Here is an 18,784-nt window from a genome sequence, read left to right as displayed (position 1 = left end):
ACTGGGCCATCAACGCTGTCTGGCTTCTCCATTGTTGTACCTGAAAGGCTGACTGTGGGTGTTTCCCAACATATTTCAGTAACACACACATATAGCAAAACTTCATAATTTCTCATACAATGATAGCACATACAATCCAACCAGATATTAATGTTCAACAGATCAAGACTTTTAAAATGATACCTCACAAAGCATGCTTTTCACAAAACACATCATAATTATATCACCATGGTGAATATGGGGTTGCGAGAGTGTTGCTTTGGGGTACCGAATGTGACACATGCAAAATAGTGATGTGATATCCCTCTCCTCAATAAAATTTTATTGGAAAAATTCTGTAGATACTAATTTTTATTAAAATTTTACATACTGTTAAGCATCGTCATAAATTAAAATGGAATTGTTAAAATGGAGTAATTACAATTTGTGATGCATTATCCTAGCTTTTATTTTACTGTTAGTTCACGTGCTAATTTGTGAGACAAGGCGGGTAAGGTAATATTTTTTATTGGCCCAACATCTGTTGCTGTGAGAGACAATCTTTCAAACTTACACAGAGCTCTTCTTCAGGTCTAGAAAACTCACTCAGTGTCATAGCTAAATAGGACTATAAAAACACAGCATATTGCTAGTTTGTATAATTTAGTAATCAGAGTTGTCTGTTCACCCAAGTTAATGAGGATTTCTGTGGCTTTTTCATATGAATGGGTGATGTCCATTTGTTGCAGATCAGTATGTTCTAACCAGTTTTTTTAAAAATGTAGTATGCAGTTACATGCTATTGTGATTTAAATCAGACTGAAATGCTAAACTTTTTTTCCCCCTTGAAACTTAAACTTTCCATCTTTTTTTTTTTTTTTTTTTTTTTTTTTTTTTTTTGTACAGGAGGAAGCCTGTTGTGCTGTGAGTCATGTCCTGCAGCGTTTCACCCAGACTGTTTAAATATTGAAATGCCAGATGGTAGCTGGTACTGCAATGACTGTAGGGCAGGAAAGAAACTCCGTTTCCAGGATATCATTTGGGTCAAACTGGGAAATTACAGGTCTGACTAATAGACTTACATTTTTTCATTTAATATAAATATAATATAAAATTACTTTTGCTGAAAGTAACTTGAAAACGAAGTTTTGTGTGTGGAAATCTGTTAAACTAGGGGGTTGCATGCTTTGGTGCTTTTTGAGGCCAAGGTCACTGCATGAACCAAGGGTTCCTTGCTTGACTCCTTTTCTCCCCCACAACTGTTCTGTGTGCTACCCTGTCATCCTCTTCTATTTCAGGGACTCCCAGCAACTAGGGGCTCTGTGTGCCCCTCAATTCTCTGCCCCCACTCCCGGCCAGGAACTGTTTATCCCATGCCCTTTTCCCCCATACTCTTGTGACTCATTCTCCCTTTGCCCCATGCAGGGGCTCTGTGTGTCCCCTCTCCCTTACCAGGGATCCCCATTTCCCCCATGCTAGGAGCTGTGTGTGTCCCCCATTTCCCTTGAAACTGCTCCTATCTTAGCCTACCTGTGTCTAGACTAGAGTGTCACCCACTGCTTCTGTAGGCCAAGCTCATGGCACACATCAATAGTTCCTTGTATCCCTCTCTCATTTGAGTGATGTTCCCTATTGTATTCCACTAATGGTTATGCACATGCACCCTGAGCTTTTGAAAATAGTATTGTCCGTTGGTCCGCACGTGCACCCTTGCTCTACCTCATGGTTTTGATTGAGGTGATAAAGGGCAAGGGGGACTGACCAGACCCCTCAGTTCCTTCTCGCCACCATATGGTCCGATTCAGAGCGTTATCTGTTCTCTAGTCTCTTGTGACGCACTTTCCTCAATACAGGAAAAAAAGACTGTTCTATGCTTGTATACAGTTCGGTGTTTTGTTATTTTTGTAGTAGTTTTAGTGTTAGCAGTAGGTTTTAGGATTTTAAGGACTTTGGGATACTGTTTTACTGACCCCCTTCATTCCCCAGCACCCACGCTTGGGTACTGGATTATGCTGAAGACTCCAGGGTTCAAGATCTGCACTTCCTGCCCTCGCTCATTTTTGATCAGTGACGAGCACCAACGCTGCCTTTACTGCTTGGGGGAAGTCCACGTTGCATCAAGGTGCAATATCTGTCTCTCCTTCCCAGCCCATACCTAGAAAGGCCGGGCTCTCCGCTTCAAGAAGCAGCTCATAGAGATCGCCATGAGGCCGCGGTTGGATCTAGGCCACGGAACCCCCCTGTACATCGGCTTGAGCAGTCGAGGAGCACGCCTCCTACTGCGGAGTCCCAATCTGGTTCTCCCAGTGGTAAGGACCCCATGCCAGGGACTAGCCATGAGGCAAGGAAGCATGTCATAAGCATGGCAGTAAATCTTCCTTAAGGCCCGAGAAGGACTTTGCATCCTCTAAGTCATGGAAAAGCAGTGCGTTCCCAGGCTCACAGGCATGGCAAGAAGTCGCATAGAACGCTGGACCTGTTGGTCCCAGTTACTGAGCTGTGTGCGCCTTCTGGATCGGTACCACCAAAGTCACAGGAATCATCGGTTCTGAGGCAGTTCTCCGTTCATGAACTGTTTGTCCTGGATGAGGTGATATCACCTCATCTCCCAGTGCATTTGCCTCATAAGAGACCCCGCTCCCTTGCATTGGACTTGCTGCCTTTGGATCGTGTTCCTGAGCGCACCCCTGTGACTCACTTGGTTCTGACAGCACTGCAATTCAAACAAGGCTGTGACTTCTCAGCATTGGAGGACTGAGATGGAACACCAGGTCCGCCTCTCCTGTACCGCTGACATAAATACCAGAAGGTTTAACCTACTCAGTAGCAATATCCTCTCTTTCCTCAGCACAGGAGCCACTGGTACCCCATTCTGTGTTGTCCACTGCAGCAACTGCCGGATCTTTCTGGTTGGCTGTACTGTGTCTTGGCCCCAATATCCCCCCTTCAGAACTTTCCCAATCCAGCTGAGAGGAGCCCCCCATCTCGCCACTCGGGCCTTCATCTAGTAGATGTTCAGAACCAGGATTGGGAAGATGCACCAGCTAGCCTGACTCCGGTGCCGCCGGATCTGGAGCTGTTCCCATTGTCTCCAGATGCAGCAATGTAAATTCCTTCCTCCCCATCCCAGCCAACTACCACCAGTTCCTGGAATTGATATAGAGGGTGGCTGATGCCTTCCACATTTCACTGGAGGAGGTGCAGGACAGCCAACATCAATTACTTGACATTCTTCATGCATCGTTACCAGCTAGGGCGGTGCTACCAGTCAACAATGCCATTCTTCAGCGGGCACGCACTGTCTGGGATACTCTGGCCACTTGCGCGCACACCTCGAAGGGGGCGAAAAAAGATATGCTCCTCTAAAAAGGACCTGAGTTTCTGTTTTCTCACACCTCACCCAATTCCCTGGTTATTCAGGCTGCTACTGAATGGGCTAGGCAACAACACCCACATTCCACTCTGACAGATAAGGAGGATAAGAGATTTGACCTCCTAGGTCATAAGGTCTTTTCTTCAGCCAGCCTTCAGTTTCTAATCTCTAATTACCTGGCATTACTGGCAATATATGACTTTTTGAATTATGGCCAGTTAGACCTTGTGGACAAGCTTCCCCGGCAGGATCGTACCTGCTTCCAGGTTATTTTAGAAGAAGGCAAACGGGTTGGCAAGACAACGCTCCAGCCGCAGTAGATTCAGCGGACACATTTTTGCGCACTGTGGCCACAGGAATTGTCATGAGGAGGATGCATTAATCTCGTTTCCCAAGGGAGATACAGAACACAATTGAGGACCTCCCTTTTGATGAATCTCACCTCTTTAACCAGAAGACTGATTCCCTGCTCTCCCTTAAAGACTCTAGAGCCACCTGCAATTGCTTGACATTTCTACACCAGCTCCCAAGTACAAATTCTATTGTCCACTCCAGCACAATGGTTCAGAGTTCCTCAGTTCGTCCATCTGAGCCTCCCCATAAGCATTGAAATATCCAGTGGCCCCATCTGCCTGGTCCGTCAGCACAGTCTTCGACATCACACACTCCATGTTTGAGTAAGCGATATTTCTGAGTGGCTTTTAAGAGAGCTGTCAACCACCTTGCACCCCACAGTTACCCACCCTCTTTGGGAGCTACCTAGCACTCTTTTTCTACCAGTGTGGAGTGAGGTCTTGGATGTCATTCGGATATGGCTATACGATCATGTTCATGATGCTACCTCCATCCATATCCCCTGTCCTGATCCCACCTTCGAGACCACTTTCATGACAGTATCCTCGCCCTAGAGATGGACTTCCTCTTTCAGAGAAGAGCAATAGAACCTGTTCCCACAACCTTTCAGGGTGCAGGGGTCTTCTCTACCTATTTCCTGGTACCCAAGAAAAAGGGAGGATGGAGACCAATCCTAGATCTCAGTCGTTTCACACACTTCATACACAAGCCAAAGTTTTGTATGGTTACTCTTGCAGCCATCATACCCTCACTAGAAAGAAGCATGTGGTTTATTTCTCTCGATATGCAGGGCACTTACTTCCATGTAAATATCCATCTAACCGTTTCTCTACTTGGCCACAAGATGGCGTGCACATACGTCACCCCATTCGCTCACGTTCACTTCCGCTGTCTACTGCTGTGGCTACAGAGAGTCCATTCCTGAGGCTCCATTTCATGGACAACCTATTGACTGTCCCCCACCCCCAAGGTTCTTTCCTCTCTTTGGTGGTGGACAGACCCAGCTCAGGTGTGCACCGGGATGTCTTTTCTTCTGTCCTCCCCAAGCCTGACGCTTGACAGATGGGGCGCCCAGGTGGGCAAACACATTATACAAGGGAGTTGGACCGTTTGGGAATCCAGGATACACATCAACATCCTGGAACTTCAGATAATGAGAGCAGCATGCCATGCATTTCTCCTCTCCCATCTGCTCCCGTCATGTTCTCATCATGTCAGACAACACCGCCACCATTTACTACATAAAAAAGCAAGGGGGCATAAGGTCACCAGTGCTTTTTTGCAGAAGCAGTTCTCCTCTGGAAATGGTGCATCGCACACAGTATTCTGGTGTCAGCAGCTTATCTCCCAGGGACTCAGAATATGATTGAGGATGCTCTCAGCAGGAATTTCATGGCCAACCACGAATGGGAGCTGCACGACTCTGTGGTCACGGGCATTTTTGACCATTGCGGGACTCCAAACAGGGATCTTTTTGCCTCCCACGCTAACACCAAATGCTTCCAGGACTGTTCCAGGGATGGGATTGGAGCCTGTTCCCAAGGTGATGTCCATGTCATTTGCTGGTCGAATCATATCAGTTATGCCTTCCCCCCCATCCCACCCCCATACCCTTCCTGCCCCAGGTCCTCCACAAGATTCAGCGGGAGAGAGCCATGGTCATCCTGATTGCCCCATTCTGGCCTCACCGGTTCTGGTTTCCTCTTCTTCTCTGTATGTTGAAGCATCCTCCATTTCCACGACTGACGTTCCCTGAACTGCTCACACAACACAATGGCAGGATCAGACATCCTGTTCTGCAGATGCTTCACCTGAGAGCCTGGTTTTTGGATGGGCATCTTCACTAGAATGAGTGTTCATCGGCAGTACAAGACATCCTGTCGAGTAGCAGGAAAGGGTCCACGAGGCGGTCCTACCAAACCAAGTGGAAATGTTTTGTCTCCTGTTCCCATGAGGCCGCAGACATTTGTCTCCTTTTAGACTATCTCCTGTTCCTGAAAGCGTCTGGACTCACTCTCAACTCCATTAAGGTATACATAGTGGTCATTAGTGCTTTCCACCCCTCTGTGGAACGGCAGTCTGTTTTCCTTAGCCCATCGACTGCAAGGTTCTGAAAGGGCCTCATCTGAACGTATCCTCCTATTCTCCCTATCGTTCCCCAGTGGGACCTTAACTTTGTCCTCACAGCATTGGTGAAATCGCCCTTCGAACCTCAGGCCTCATGCTTCTGTTCTCTTCATGAAAGTAACCTTCCTGGTAGATATTACCTCTGTGAGAAGGGTGGGTGAACTGGGGGCCATGATGGCGGACACCCCCCACAACCACCACATTCCATAAAGTTCCACCACATTCCATTTCATTCCATGAAATTTCCCTGCGCTTGCATCCCAAGTTTCTTCTGAAAGTTGTTTCTGGCTTTCACTTCAGCCAACCCATACGCTTACCTTCCTTCTTTCCGAAGCCGCACACCTCAGTGGAGGAACGGTGCCTTCACCCCTTTGATGTCTGTAGGTCCCTGGCCTTTAACCTGCAGAGGACTATTTGTTGCTATAGAGGAAAGGATTACAGTGCAGGCCAGCTCCACTCAGAGGATTTCTCAGTGGGTTTTGGGGTGCATCACCCTGTATCGATTATATGGACTGTCTCCACCTCTTGGGGTATGAACCCACTCCACAAAAGTGCAAGCATCAACTATATCCGCACTTCACAATATGCCACTCATGGACATATGTAGGGAGACCACATGACATATGTAGGGAGGCCACGTGGAGTTTGGTACTTACCTTGTCTTCCCATTATACCCTGGTGCAGGACTCTGCGATGGATGCCTCATTTAGCGTGGCTGTTCTCCTTTCCATAGTTCTGTCATCTTCCTCACACCTTCCTCCTAATTAGGTACTACTTGGCAATCACCCTCAGTTAAATACAATAGGGACAATCACTCTAAGAAGCTATTTACCCATAACTGGAGGTTCTTCAAGATGTGTGGTCCCTATCTGCATTCCAATCGTTCACTCTTTACCCTCTGCTATGCAATTTGCAGCGAAGGAACTGAGGGTGCAGTCGGTCCACCTAGCCCTTTATTGCCTCTGTCGAAACCGTGAGGCAGAGCAAGAGTTCATGCACAGACCAAGGGACACTACTACTTTCAAAAGCTCCGGCTTGACTCAGGGCACATGCGTATAACCATCAGTGGAATATAGATAGGGACCACACATCTCAAAGAACCTCAAGTTGCAGGTAAGTAACCTCCTCTTCCCTCCCAAGGTCTTTGTGTGCAGCTTTCATATCCCCCTCTATTTGAGACATATGTAAATATGTATTGTTAAGATTGTATAATCTGTAGCTGGCTAGATTATATCTTTTCAGTTTGGAAGAGAAGTCTTTCAGGGCGTCAGCATTTTAAACTCCATTGGAACAATGAGTAGAACTGAGTTTGAGGGGCAGAGTGTTTTGCTGGAAGGTATTAATGGAACCATCAACCAGTTCTTTGATCTATAGACAATTAAAGACCTGGTTAAAGCTGTTGGTTTTGTTACTCAGATGTGAGCAGCTCGGTGTCCCCCACTTTCTCCTTATTGGTTTTTGACTTTAATCAAAATCAATAAGGTGTTCTACCCATTGATACCTAGAACATTCCTTGAAATTTGAGAATTGATTGGATGCAGTGTTTAAAATGCCACTGCACTGAGAGCAGGGCCACTTTTTGGGGGGGAGGGGGTAGGTTTAAAACTACTCTATTGTGTTTTGTTGTCAAGTGACTTGCACCCTTAAATCTTGTTCTACATGACACCCTATTCACAGTACATTAAGTAATAATAATTGATTACTATTAAGCTACTGTTGCTAAATTGTCTTTTGGAGGAAGGTTTAACTAAAATGCTGTCCTCTTTGTTTTATTTGTACTTCTGTGATAGATGGTGGCCTGCAGAAGTTTGCCATCCAAAAAATGTTCCCCCAAATATCCAGAAAATGAAGCATGAAATTGGAGAATTTCCTGTGTTTTTCTTTGGTTCTAAGGATTATTACTGGACACATCAAGCTCGTGTGTTTCCATATATGGAGGGAGACAGAGGAAGTAGATACCAAGGAATTAAAGGAATTGGGAAAGTCTTCAAAACTGGTATAGAGCTTTAATCAAACAATAATTAATCTTGTGGAGTGTATGCTTTGCTTTTTTTAAATAGGATACTGAGCCCAGGTCTGCTTATGTAGTATCTCACGTCACAATATACAACAGGAGAATTGTTCAGAATGCTTTAGTTACTATTATTACACTGAATTAAAAGCTTTGTTTCTGAGACTTCTAGCAGAGTATAACCTAAGCAGTGCATTGACAATTTTGCTTTTCTGATAGGCAAGCCTTAAGCATAAATGACCATCCACAAAACTTTAAGAAAATCCTTTAAATATATTGACATCCTGTGAATAAGGAGAGTTTTAACCCTGCTACCTCCTTTTGCTGTACACTGTACTTTATAAGGATGTGTGTATAACAGAATGCTGTAACATTGAAATACAGCAGAGGCTTAAAAGCTGATAATTATGAAGTTAGAATAAATACTACTTACTTCACTCATGCAAAGTCATTTTACATTGGCAGTTAATCTGATTGTTCTTCAAGTGATGGTTCCTACACGTATTGCACATGTGGGTACACATATACCTGAGTCTGGATGCTTTTAGCAAGTAGTGTCCATTGGTCTCCACATGCATAGTTGTTCTCCTAGTGCTCAAAATCAAGAATGTAAAGGGCAGTGCAGACCAGTGCCTCTCCTGTTCCTTTTCTTACTGCCACACGGCCTGAGTTGGCATCCTCCATGTTTGCTTTGATCTTCCTATACTGTGAACCTATGAATACAATTTGTAAATAGCTTTTAATAGTTTAGTTTTTTAGTGTTTTCATAGTTAACATAGTTTGTTCTCCCTGTAAAGAGGGACCTGGGTTCAAGAATTGTCTCCCCTGCTCCTGTTCAGTCTTCTTCAGCGATGACCACCAGCGCTGCCTTTATTGCCTTGGGGAAGCCTATATCGCCACCAAGTGCAGCATCCTTCCCTCCCCTCTGGACACAAGCTCTGGTGTCAAGGCAAAAATTATTAAGCCTAAGAAACTCTCACAGTTGAGTAGGGGATGAGAACATAGGCAGGTACATATCTGCCTCTAATAGAAAGGATCCTTCCCCAGTCGGTCAAAGTCAGGCAAGTTCTCGTGAATGGGCCCTAAAGAATTAGTTCCATATAAACCTAGCCAAGAAGGAAAGGTGAGAAGGAAGAAGTATCCAACGATACTAGCTCCAACTCCACCCCACAACCTAATGAGCAGTACCTAATGATTCCATCTGGAAGTTCAATGCTGGGACCCCATCTGATGGCTCTGATGTTCTCCATGAGGTTTCCCCTAACATTAGACCACCTTATGATCTGATCCTCTGGTACTTTTCTTAGGAACAAACACCAGGGAGGGACTGAAGCCTTTACCTTGCTGGAGGAGATATTCACCTTGTTCGGCACACAGTCTCCCCTAATATTGTGCCCAGCTCTTCTTAGAGATATCCCTACACCTGGGGAAAACATCTTGAGGGGAAGAGTATCCTGCCTTCTTGCAACCACAACCCAGAACATCCTCCCACTGGTACTGTCAACATCATTGATCGAATAGGAGCCTATCATTTCATCAAGAAAAATCTGATACTACAGATGGGGTTTCTCCCCTAAGAGAAACAAGCCCAGTCGGAGGCCAAGGATAGTATTGGAACTATCCGCTTCATTCCAAATATGGCTACACATGGGGCTGCTGGTACCCAATGCCTTGAGGCCTCCCCCTCTGGTTGAGCTTTCTGGTCTTACGGAAGCTTGTGGGATCCATACAGCAGGCACCCTGGATCTGTGCAGGAAGCACACCGACCCTCCGTTCCCAACTGATGCCAGTTGGCTCCATCAGAATTTGAAGACGAGATAGCTGAGCTGGACCCAAGAGTTCTGATGGTCATGTTGTCCTCCTCACTGGATGAGGCGATTGCATCCTCATCTACCTCTCCACCCAATGACCACAAGCAACCAGGAGTTGTTGCAGAGGTCCAGGACACACAATAGGCCCTACTGGACATCATCTGGCTCTTCAAGATTGGCCCTTCCAGTTAACCAAGCCACTTTGGAACCCACCAGATCAGTATGGCACACCCCTGCCTCTTGTCCCATACCCTGAAGAGAGCCTGGAAACAATATTTTGTGCCATCTAGTGGGGAAGAGTTTTTATTCATTCATCTGGTGCCCTACTCCTTAGTGGTGCAGTTGGCTACAGAAAGGTCCAGGGTGCAGTACTCCAAGACTGCTCCATTAGACAAGGTCACTAAATGCCTCAGCCTTCTGGGTAGGAAAGTATTCTCTTTGGCTAGTCTCCAGTTCAGAGTTGCTAACTACCAGGTGGTGGTAACAAAATATGGTCTCCTAAATTATGTCAAATTTGCAGACTGTAAAGACAGACTTCATAAACTCCCATATGAATCCACATGTAAGAAGCTTCTTTTCTTTTTCTTCCTTTATGCCACTTTTCCTGGAAAGAGTCGCGGTGGCAACGTGGACAATAGGGTGGGCCAGACCCCCCTTTCCTCAGCAACAGGTTCAATTTGCTGGAACTAAGGGTGGTCCATTGTGCCTACAATGCATTCCTCCAACTCATCTGATCTCGTTATAGCCAGATGATGTTGGACAACATAACTGTCTTCTGTGTAATCAAGCAGGGGAACAGGATACCTCCCCCTGTGTATAGACAGTCGACCTCTGGAATTAGTTAATCAGATATTACATCACTCTCTCACCAGCATACCGATAAGGTCTCAGCAGACATTTTTCAACAGACCTCAAATGGGAGATTGACGATTCCTTTTTTAACGGGATCTTCAGCTCAAGGCATGGTATTCGGATGGACATCAGGTGTACAGCATTCATGTTCAATAGCAGTTCAATCCAGTGTCAATCAGATCAGGAAGGAGTCTGCCAGGAAATATTATTCAGCCAAATGGGAAGCATTTCTCCTCCTTGGTCACATCATCAGTTGTTTCCAGAGTTCCCTGCTATCCTAGTTTACTGATTGACCCTTAAGACATCAGGTCTCTTTATCAGTTCCCAATGGGTCAATCTGGCAGTAATCAGCGCTTTTCATCCTCCTATTGTGGTATCAGTGGATGTTACTTATCTGTAACTGGAGGTTTTTTGAGATGTGTGGTCCCTATCTGTATTCCATTACCCACACGATAGCCAGATTTGCAGTAAGAAAAGGAAGTGGAGATGTGTCAGTCTGCATTGTCTAATTATACTCTGATTGGAGCACAAAGAGAACTACTACTTGTGTGTGGACCAACGGACGCGGCTTAGTAAAAATTTATGGATTCAGGCACATGGAGTACATGTGTACCTAGAGTGGAATACAGATGGGGAAACCATACATCTCAACCTCCCATTACAGGTAAGTAAACTCTAGTTTTCTTCACTTGCAGTGTAAAGAAAATTGTTTCAGCGGTCTTTGCATATTAGTCATCTGTGTAAATACCCATGTATGTTAGCTTTTGAATGTACAAGAATGCATTCTGTGAAAAACAGTTCAAGCTGGTTGGGTGGAGAAGTTACAGTCTTGGGTACAAAGTAAATTGTGTCATTTATAATAAATACCAGCATAAGCTTGGCACACCATCTGGAGTGGCTCACGACAGTAAGTGCCAGCCTCAGGGCAGACTGTCATGCCCAGGGCAAAACCCCCAAACTGTTATATGTTCTGTAATTGAATTTCACCAGCCCAGAAACAAGTGTGAACTCCTAAAGTACTATAACACTCTTACCGTGGAGTCACAGACAGTCCCCTTGGGTATTCCAGTCTATCTTGCTACCCAGGAACGCTGGACCTTGCTTACACCAAAAATCATATCAATATTCAGGTTACTCCTAGTCCCAAAAGACTAGTTGCTTACCCCTGTCAACTGTACTTCAGATCTCAAATCAAAGAAAATGCTTGTAGCCAATCCTATAATTAACTAAAGATTTATTAACTAGGAAAAATAAATGAGAGTTATTTACAAGGTTAAAACAGGTAAAGATATACACACACAAATGAAATACAGTCTCAGGTTCCAAAAGTTGGTCGCAGCTGCTATAATATACATGCTTGATAGATCCTTTAAGGCTAACCCAAGCTAAACGGTTGGGGACTCCTTGCTTGTGCTTAGAAATCCTTGCCCCTCAGAGTTCAAGCAGTGGATGACCACAACTTTCTTCTGGTCAGGCATTTTTATTCCCCTTCCACAGAGTTCAGACTGACAGAACACAAGCATCTGAGCTGTCTTGTCTTCATGTGAGTGGAAGGGCAATTGACATAGTCTTCATCCTTTTATGTTACACAATGGCTCATTTGATTTCAATGGACCCTCTTTTCTGCAGCCTCAGAACTTTACAGTAGTTAATGCTTCTTTCCTGTTTGGTGAGTTACAGAATTATAGAGATTTATAATGCAAACATTTGCTATTGCTCTATAACATTGGGTACAGATAAGTGAAACTAATATATGCGGCATCCTACAAGCAATAAAATCTAAACACATTCTTCTTACTCTGATATCTATTTGAACAAAATTAACCAGACTGGTTTCCAGCTATGCATTTGTTAGTATTGATTGGGGCCTGGTGCCATGGCACGTCTGCCAGCATCACAAAGCTAAACCAGAATTTTACAACCACTACAATAAAATCCTTGTCCCAGATATCAGACACTGATTAATCGTGTAAAATTCTCATGGTTCTAATTGCTCAAAGTCAATCGAGACTGGATCTTGAGGATCTCAGCTGTTTACCTCTAACCTATATTCCACTTTGAATTTAAGATCATACTGTTTCTTCTGCTTGGAATGGAGGCTGCAGGACTTCTTCCAGAATGGATATCTTTATCTTTTAAATTGGATTGTACATTGTGGCTGCATAAAGTGACAAAGAACCCTACTCTTACTGAAGCATCTCCATATCCCCCCTTAGGAAACAGAGTACTCATGTTTTACCTTTCCACTCAGCATTCCCAGTATGTCACTGAACTAACCCAGTTGTTTTTATTTCTTACTCTTTTATGTTAGCAATTCTTATAATATCCTTACTATAGAGAGGCGTTTCTATACAGATACTTATTTGTTTCTGTAGAAGGGGATTAAAGCGTCTAGAAGGAGAGGCAGAAGATACTATGGGATTAACTAAATAAAAAAGCCAGGGAGGGGCATGGCGGGCTACAGGGAATAATAGTCTGTCTGCAAGTTCTAATGATATAACTTTTTTTAGCCTTGCAAGAAGCTGAATCTCGATTTCGAGAAATAAAACTTCAGCGAGAAGCCAAAGAAACCCAAGAAAATGAACGTAAACCTCCACCGTACAAACACATAAAGGTAAGGTTTGAGGAACTCTGCTGTGGAGGAGAAAAAGGTGGACAAATTTGAAGTTGCAGAATTTATTTTGACATGTATGGATATTGAACTTAAAACAACTTTTAAAAAAATGCATTTCTCTTAATATTTGATCTCCAGCAGTGCCCTAGGGAATCTAGTCTAAATTGGACACAGTTCATGATAAACTCAGTGAAGGTCCAATCTTTGGACCAGGGGTGCAGATATCTTTGGAGAATGAAAGAAATAATTTGATCTGTCTTTGGGGAAAATAATATTGAAATGTTGGTGTGAGCAGCAGTGTTTTGTTTGGATTGGATGGGCAATGTGAGATGGGGATATCACAAAGGAGAAGGTTGCAGTTGAGGCAAGAGGTAACAATCAGGACTTGGAGAAGGATCTTGGTGATAAATTTAAAAGAGATGACTTTTCAAAATCTTGGAGAGGAGAAAGATGCAGGATTTAAGAAGAGCTATGAAGGTGGGGAAAAGATGAATCTGACATTGAAGTTACAATCCTGAGTAGCTGAGAGGACAATGGCAGTGCCTACAATTAAGAGGAGGGAATGAGAAGAGAGCTTAGGAGGAGGAATAAACCTTTTTTCATCATGCTAAGTTTGAAATGATAGCAGGACATCTAGAAAAAGATTGAACACAGGAAGAGGTCACCATGAGAGATGCAGATTTGGGGGAAGTCAGCATGTAAATTATGAAGCTGTGGGAGCAGTTGTGCTCGCTCAGAAACAGAATTGAAAGCGTCTGGAATGTTTAAAGTAGGCATCTGAAAACAGAATTAGGGTTGCTAACTAGTAGTTGAAGAGAAGACACTGAAAGATTCGATGGAAATGTAGGAGGAAAAGCAGAAGAGTATACAGTCACAAAAGCCTGGGGAGAGAATGATCATCTCTGAGGAGCAACAGGTGGATTAAGGAAATGTACAGAGAAAAGAGGTACTTTATCTCACTCCTTGTGACCAAGTTTATGACCTTAGTGAAAACAGAAAAGGTCACTAACAAAGTGAATTTTATATTCAAAGATAAGAGCCTTCAGTTAACAGAAGAAAAGGGTCGTATTGGTCACCTAAGGACAAAAACGACAGATCCTAAAGATAAGAACGAGAGATGGCAAAATATATCAAGGAACTCTATAGTGATAAGCCTGAAAAACCTCAGCTAGATGTGACTCAAGTAAGCCTGCCAGTAATGGATGATGAAATCATGTCATAAATAAAAAAGACTTCTGAATGGAAAAGTGGTAGATAAGGATGGAATACCGATTGAATTTTTAAAAGCATACGAGATACAAGCTTGAAAGGCCTGTCAAGAGGTAATGAAGAATATGTTTATGGCAGGAGAATTGCCAGAAAACTTTTTACAACCTCACTGTGTACAAATCCCAAAAAAGACCAACACTGTGGATTGTAAAGACTACAGAACAATCAGCCTAGCATTGCATTCTTCTAAGATACTTTTGTGAGTTGTTAAAGACCAAATACAAGGAAAGATTGGTAAGGAAATAAGTGAACAATAATAGTGTCAAATAGGGAACAAGCACAATAAACACCATTATGAACTTGAAGCTCTTATTAGAAAGATCCGTTGATGGGGAAAATAGTATATTACGTTTTATTGACTTCCAAAAAGCATCTGACAGAATCTACAACTACAAATTGCTCAGCATATTAAGATCTCTGAGATTGATGGATATGAGCACCAAATAATAAAACAATTGTACTTGAAGCAGAAGATAAATATAATGGGAGATTAAAAAAATAAAAATTTGAGAGATCAAGAGGAGAAAATGTTGTTTCGTGTTACTGACTTTATTTAACATTTATTGAGAGTGTTTGATTAAATGAATCAAAGAAACATAAGGTATTAAGATGAATTGATAGTGGGCGAATTGCATTTGCTGTGCAGATGACAGTGCTTTTGGCTGATTCTGATGAAGTTCATGAAGATTATATATGAATATGGTCTAGAGTTGAATGTGGACGAGACAAAAACTATGGTGGTATACAAGGATACTGTGAAAATGTGCACACTTTCCAGTGAATGATGCAGCTGTACAGCAAGTGAAAAATTATTCCAATTTAGGTGGTGGCATTACAGACCATGAAAATAGGGATACTGAAATCAGCACCACAACAGTAAGACATTCTGGAAGAATAAACATCTGATGAGAAGGGACATAAATCTAAAGACTAAATTCCATCTCTCTTAAAAACTTAGATTTGACCTGTGTTAAATCACAGCTGTGAAACATGGGCATTCGAACAATTGATAATTTAAAAAACTACAATCCTTTGAATTATGGTGTTGTAGAATAATTCTGAAAATATCATGACTAGACAGCATAATCTGAGAAAAAGTACTGGAGATGATTGGAACTGAGCAAATGCTGGTCAGTGATCTTATGAAAAGAGACAATTTAAAGAGCACGTTTTAGGAAATTTAGTGGTTCATGTATGTTTTATGGGGACTGGAAGGTAATGTTGTGACGGCAGAAGAAACATGAGGCAGAAAAACGATGATCTTGGATGGACGATGTGGTATCCTGGGTGTATCAAAAGAACTATTCATTCACAAAGACATTAGAAGAGTATAATACAGAATGGGCTACCCTGGTTGCAAACCTCCAGAAATGGAGATGCTATCTAAGGCCTGGTCTGCGCTGGGGGGGAGGGAGGGGGTCAGATCTAAGTTACACAACTTCAGCTACATGAATAATGTAGCTGAAGTCGACATACTTAGACCTACTCACCGCGGTGACTTCACTACTGCCGCTCCCCTGTCAACTCTGCCTGCTCCTCTCGCAGCGGTGGAGTACAGGACTCGACTGGGTAGCGCTTGGGGTCAATTTATCGTGTCTAGACTAGACATGATAAATCGACCCCAACTGGATCGATCGCTGTCTGTCAATCTGGCGGGTTGTACAGACATACTCTAAGAAGAAAAACAGTTTCAATGGAGTGAAGAGTGAAAACTGGATTACATGGGGGTGTTTCTAGACGACACAGTCAAAGAGCTCTGAGGCGTTTGAGAAGGGTGTGATGGAGAAGAATTTGGATAAATAACTAGGGTCAGGAGGGTATTAGACCATGTTTGAATATAAGTGTAAGGGAGTGGAAGAGAGGGAGTGAGAGAGGTCAGTAGCTGGGATGAAATGGGACAAGAGTTAGAGATGAATCAGAGATATGACTAAGTCCAAGACTGCTGATGGAGAGCATGTAATGGGTTGTGAGATGGGGAGGAGAGCTTGTACTGGATAAACTCTTATACTTGAATATATATTAACCTATAAATGGTTTTTTTAAATCTAACAAGTGTTTTAAAATAATATTTGAACTATTTTTGTTTTATTCAGGTGAACAAACCTTGTGGTAAAGTTCAGATTTATACTGCTGACATTTCTGAGATTCCCAAGTGCAACTGCAAACCCTCAGATGAAAACCCTTGTGGTTTTGATTCTGAGTGTCTAAACCGGATGCTAATGTATGAATGTCATCCACAAGTTTGTCCAGCTGGAGAACGGTGCCAAAATCAGTGCTTTACCAAACGCCATTACCCTGAGACAAAGATCATCAAAACTGATGGCAAAGGGTGGGGTCTGGTCGCTAAGAGGGACATAAAAAAGGTAGGAATCATGACATTTCTCAGGTCCTGATTATGGAATATTAATTTGTATAATTACTTGGTATGTTCATACTAGTGACATTCTTCTATCCGTCAGGGAGAGTTTGTGAATGAATATGTTGGCGAACTAATCGATGAAGAGGAGTGTAGGGCAAGAATCAAATATGCACATGAAAATGACATCACTCACTTCTATATGCTCACTATTGATAAGGTACAGTATTCTACAATTTTTCTTATTTGAATGTAATTATAATTTTAATACACTTTTGACTTCCTTTCCTAAGAAAAACAGTATGGAAGATAGTAGGCCAGAAGGCTTGGCCTATCAATTATGCTTTGGTTTGTAGCCTCACACTCAAAATTCTTTTCACTTTGTGGATGTTTGCTTTGTTCAACACTTAGAAAAGAGGTGATAAGCATTTCTGGAAATGTCTATAGAAGATTCTTGTCATTTTTACTTTCTTGCCTGCAGCAAAGCACAGCAAAGATAAGCATATACCCATTTAAAATCATAGGGGAAAATTTATACGTTTGTTAGATATAGTAAGTCTGTGAATTAAAAATTAAACAGGTCACTTGAAAGGGGAGGGAGGAATTGTAACTGGCAGGGTAGGTCAGGTTTTTTGGTCTTCTAATCTGAGTTTTCAGCCATTACCTTTGTCTCTGTTTAAAGCAGGGATCTGCAGAAAGACACCCAGGAACACCATGCTCTTTTGTAGAAGCTCTTTCCAGAAGTACTGTCTGCATATTGCTCACTTCCAATCATCTTCACTATGCATAGTACAGTTCTCTGTGTCTCTGCAGATGCTCTTACTTTGTCCTGTAGGATTTAGTTACTATCAAAGAAGTAGCTCATCACCTAATGAAGATTAAGCTATAACCATCCAGTTACTTTTCAGAGTAACAGCCGTGTTAGTCTGTATTCACAAAAAGAAAAGGAGTACTTGTGGCACCTTAGAGACTAACCAATTTATTTGAGCATAAGCTTTCGTGAGCTACAGCTCACTTAAGGGGTAAAAATCGAACACACCACTACATAGTTTTAACTATCAATACTGGAAATTTGTAATTGACCCTTGATGTAGCCAACAGCCTGTGGTCATTAGAGTCAGTTTTTCATAGAATCATAGAATATCAGGGTTGGAAGAGACCTCAGGAGGTCATATAGTCCAACCCCCTGCTCAAAGCAGGACCAATCCCCAATTAAATCATCCCAGCCAGGGCTTTGTCAAGCCTTAAAAACTTCTAAGGAAGGAGATTCTACCACCTCCCTAGGTAACGCATTCCAGTGTTTCACCACCCTCCTAGTGAAAAAGTTTTTCCTAATATCCAACCTAAACCTCCCCCACTGCAACTTGAGACCATTACTCCTTGTCCTGTCATCTTCTACCACTGAGAATAATCTAGAACCATCCTCTTTGGAACCACCTCTCAGGTAGTTGAAAGCAGCTATCAAATCCCCCCTCATTCTTCTCTTCTGCAGACTAAACAATCCCTGTTCCCTCAGCCTCTCCTCATAAGTCATGTGTTCCAGTCCCCTAATCATTTTTGTTGCCCTCCGCTGGACTCTTTCCAATTTTTCCACATCCTTCTTGTAGTGTGGGGCCCGAAACTGGACACAGTACTCCAGATGAGGCCTCACCAATGTCAAATAGAGGGGAACGATCACATCCCTCGATCTTCTGGCTATGCCCCTACTTATAGATCGCAAAATGCCATTGGCCTTCTTGGCAACAAGGGCACACTGTTGACTCATATCCAGCTTCTTGTCCACTGTCACCCCTAGGTCCTTTTCCGCAGAACTGCTGCCTAGCCATTCGGTCCCTAGTCTGTAGCGGTGCATTGGATTCTTCCGTCCTAAGTGCAGGACCCTGCACTTAACCTTGTTGAACCTCATCAGATTTCTTTTGGCCCAATCCTCCAATTTGTCTAGGTCCCTCTGTATCCTATCCCTACCTGCCACCGTATCTACCACTCCTCCTAGTTTAGTATCATCCGCAAATTTGCTGAGAGTGCAATCCACACCATC

The 18,784-nt window shown here is 43.1% G+C and overlaps 1 protein-coding gene across 1 annotated transcript in view; it reads left to right on the top strand.

Moving 5' to 3' along the window:
• The window catches only part of NSD2 (nuclear receptor binding SET domain protein 2), a 144,986-nt gene that overhangs the window by 105,864 nt on the left and 20,338 nt on the right, over positions 1–18,784 (top strand). The window contains 5 exon segments of the mRNA XM_043544808.1: positions 886–1,042; positions 7,624–7,829; positions 13,018–13,121; positions 16,484–16,753; positions 16,850–16,966. Of these exon segments, the coding sequence (XP_043400743.1) occupies positions 886–1,042; positions 7,624–7,829; positions 13,018–13,121; positions 16,484–16,753; positions 16,850–16,966 (854 nt within the window).

Source organism: Chelonia mydas, chromosome 4, assembly GCF_015237465.2.
Source record: "Chelonia mydas isolate rCheMyd1 chromosome 4, rCheMyd1.pri.v2, whole genome shotgun sequence".
NCBI lineage: Eukaryota > Metazoa > Chordata > Testudines > Cheloniidae > Chelonia > Chelonia mydas.
The sequence above is the reverse complement of the archived record's forward strand: the minus strand, read 5'-3'. Positions and strand labels throughout refer to the sequence as shown.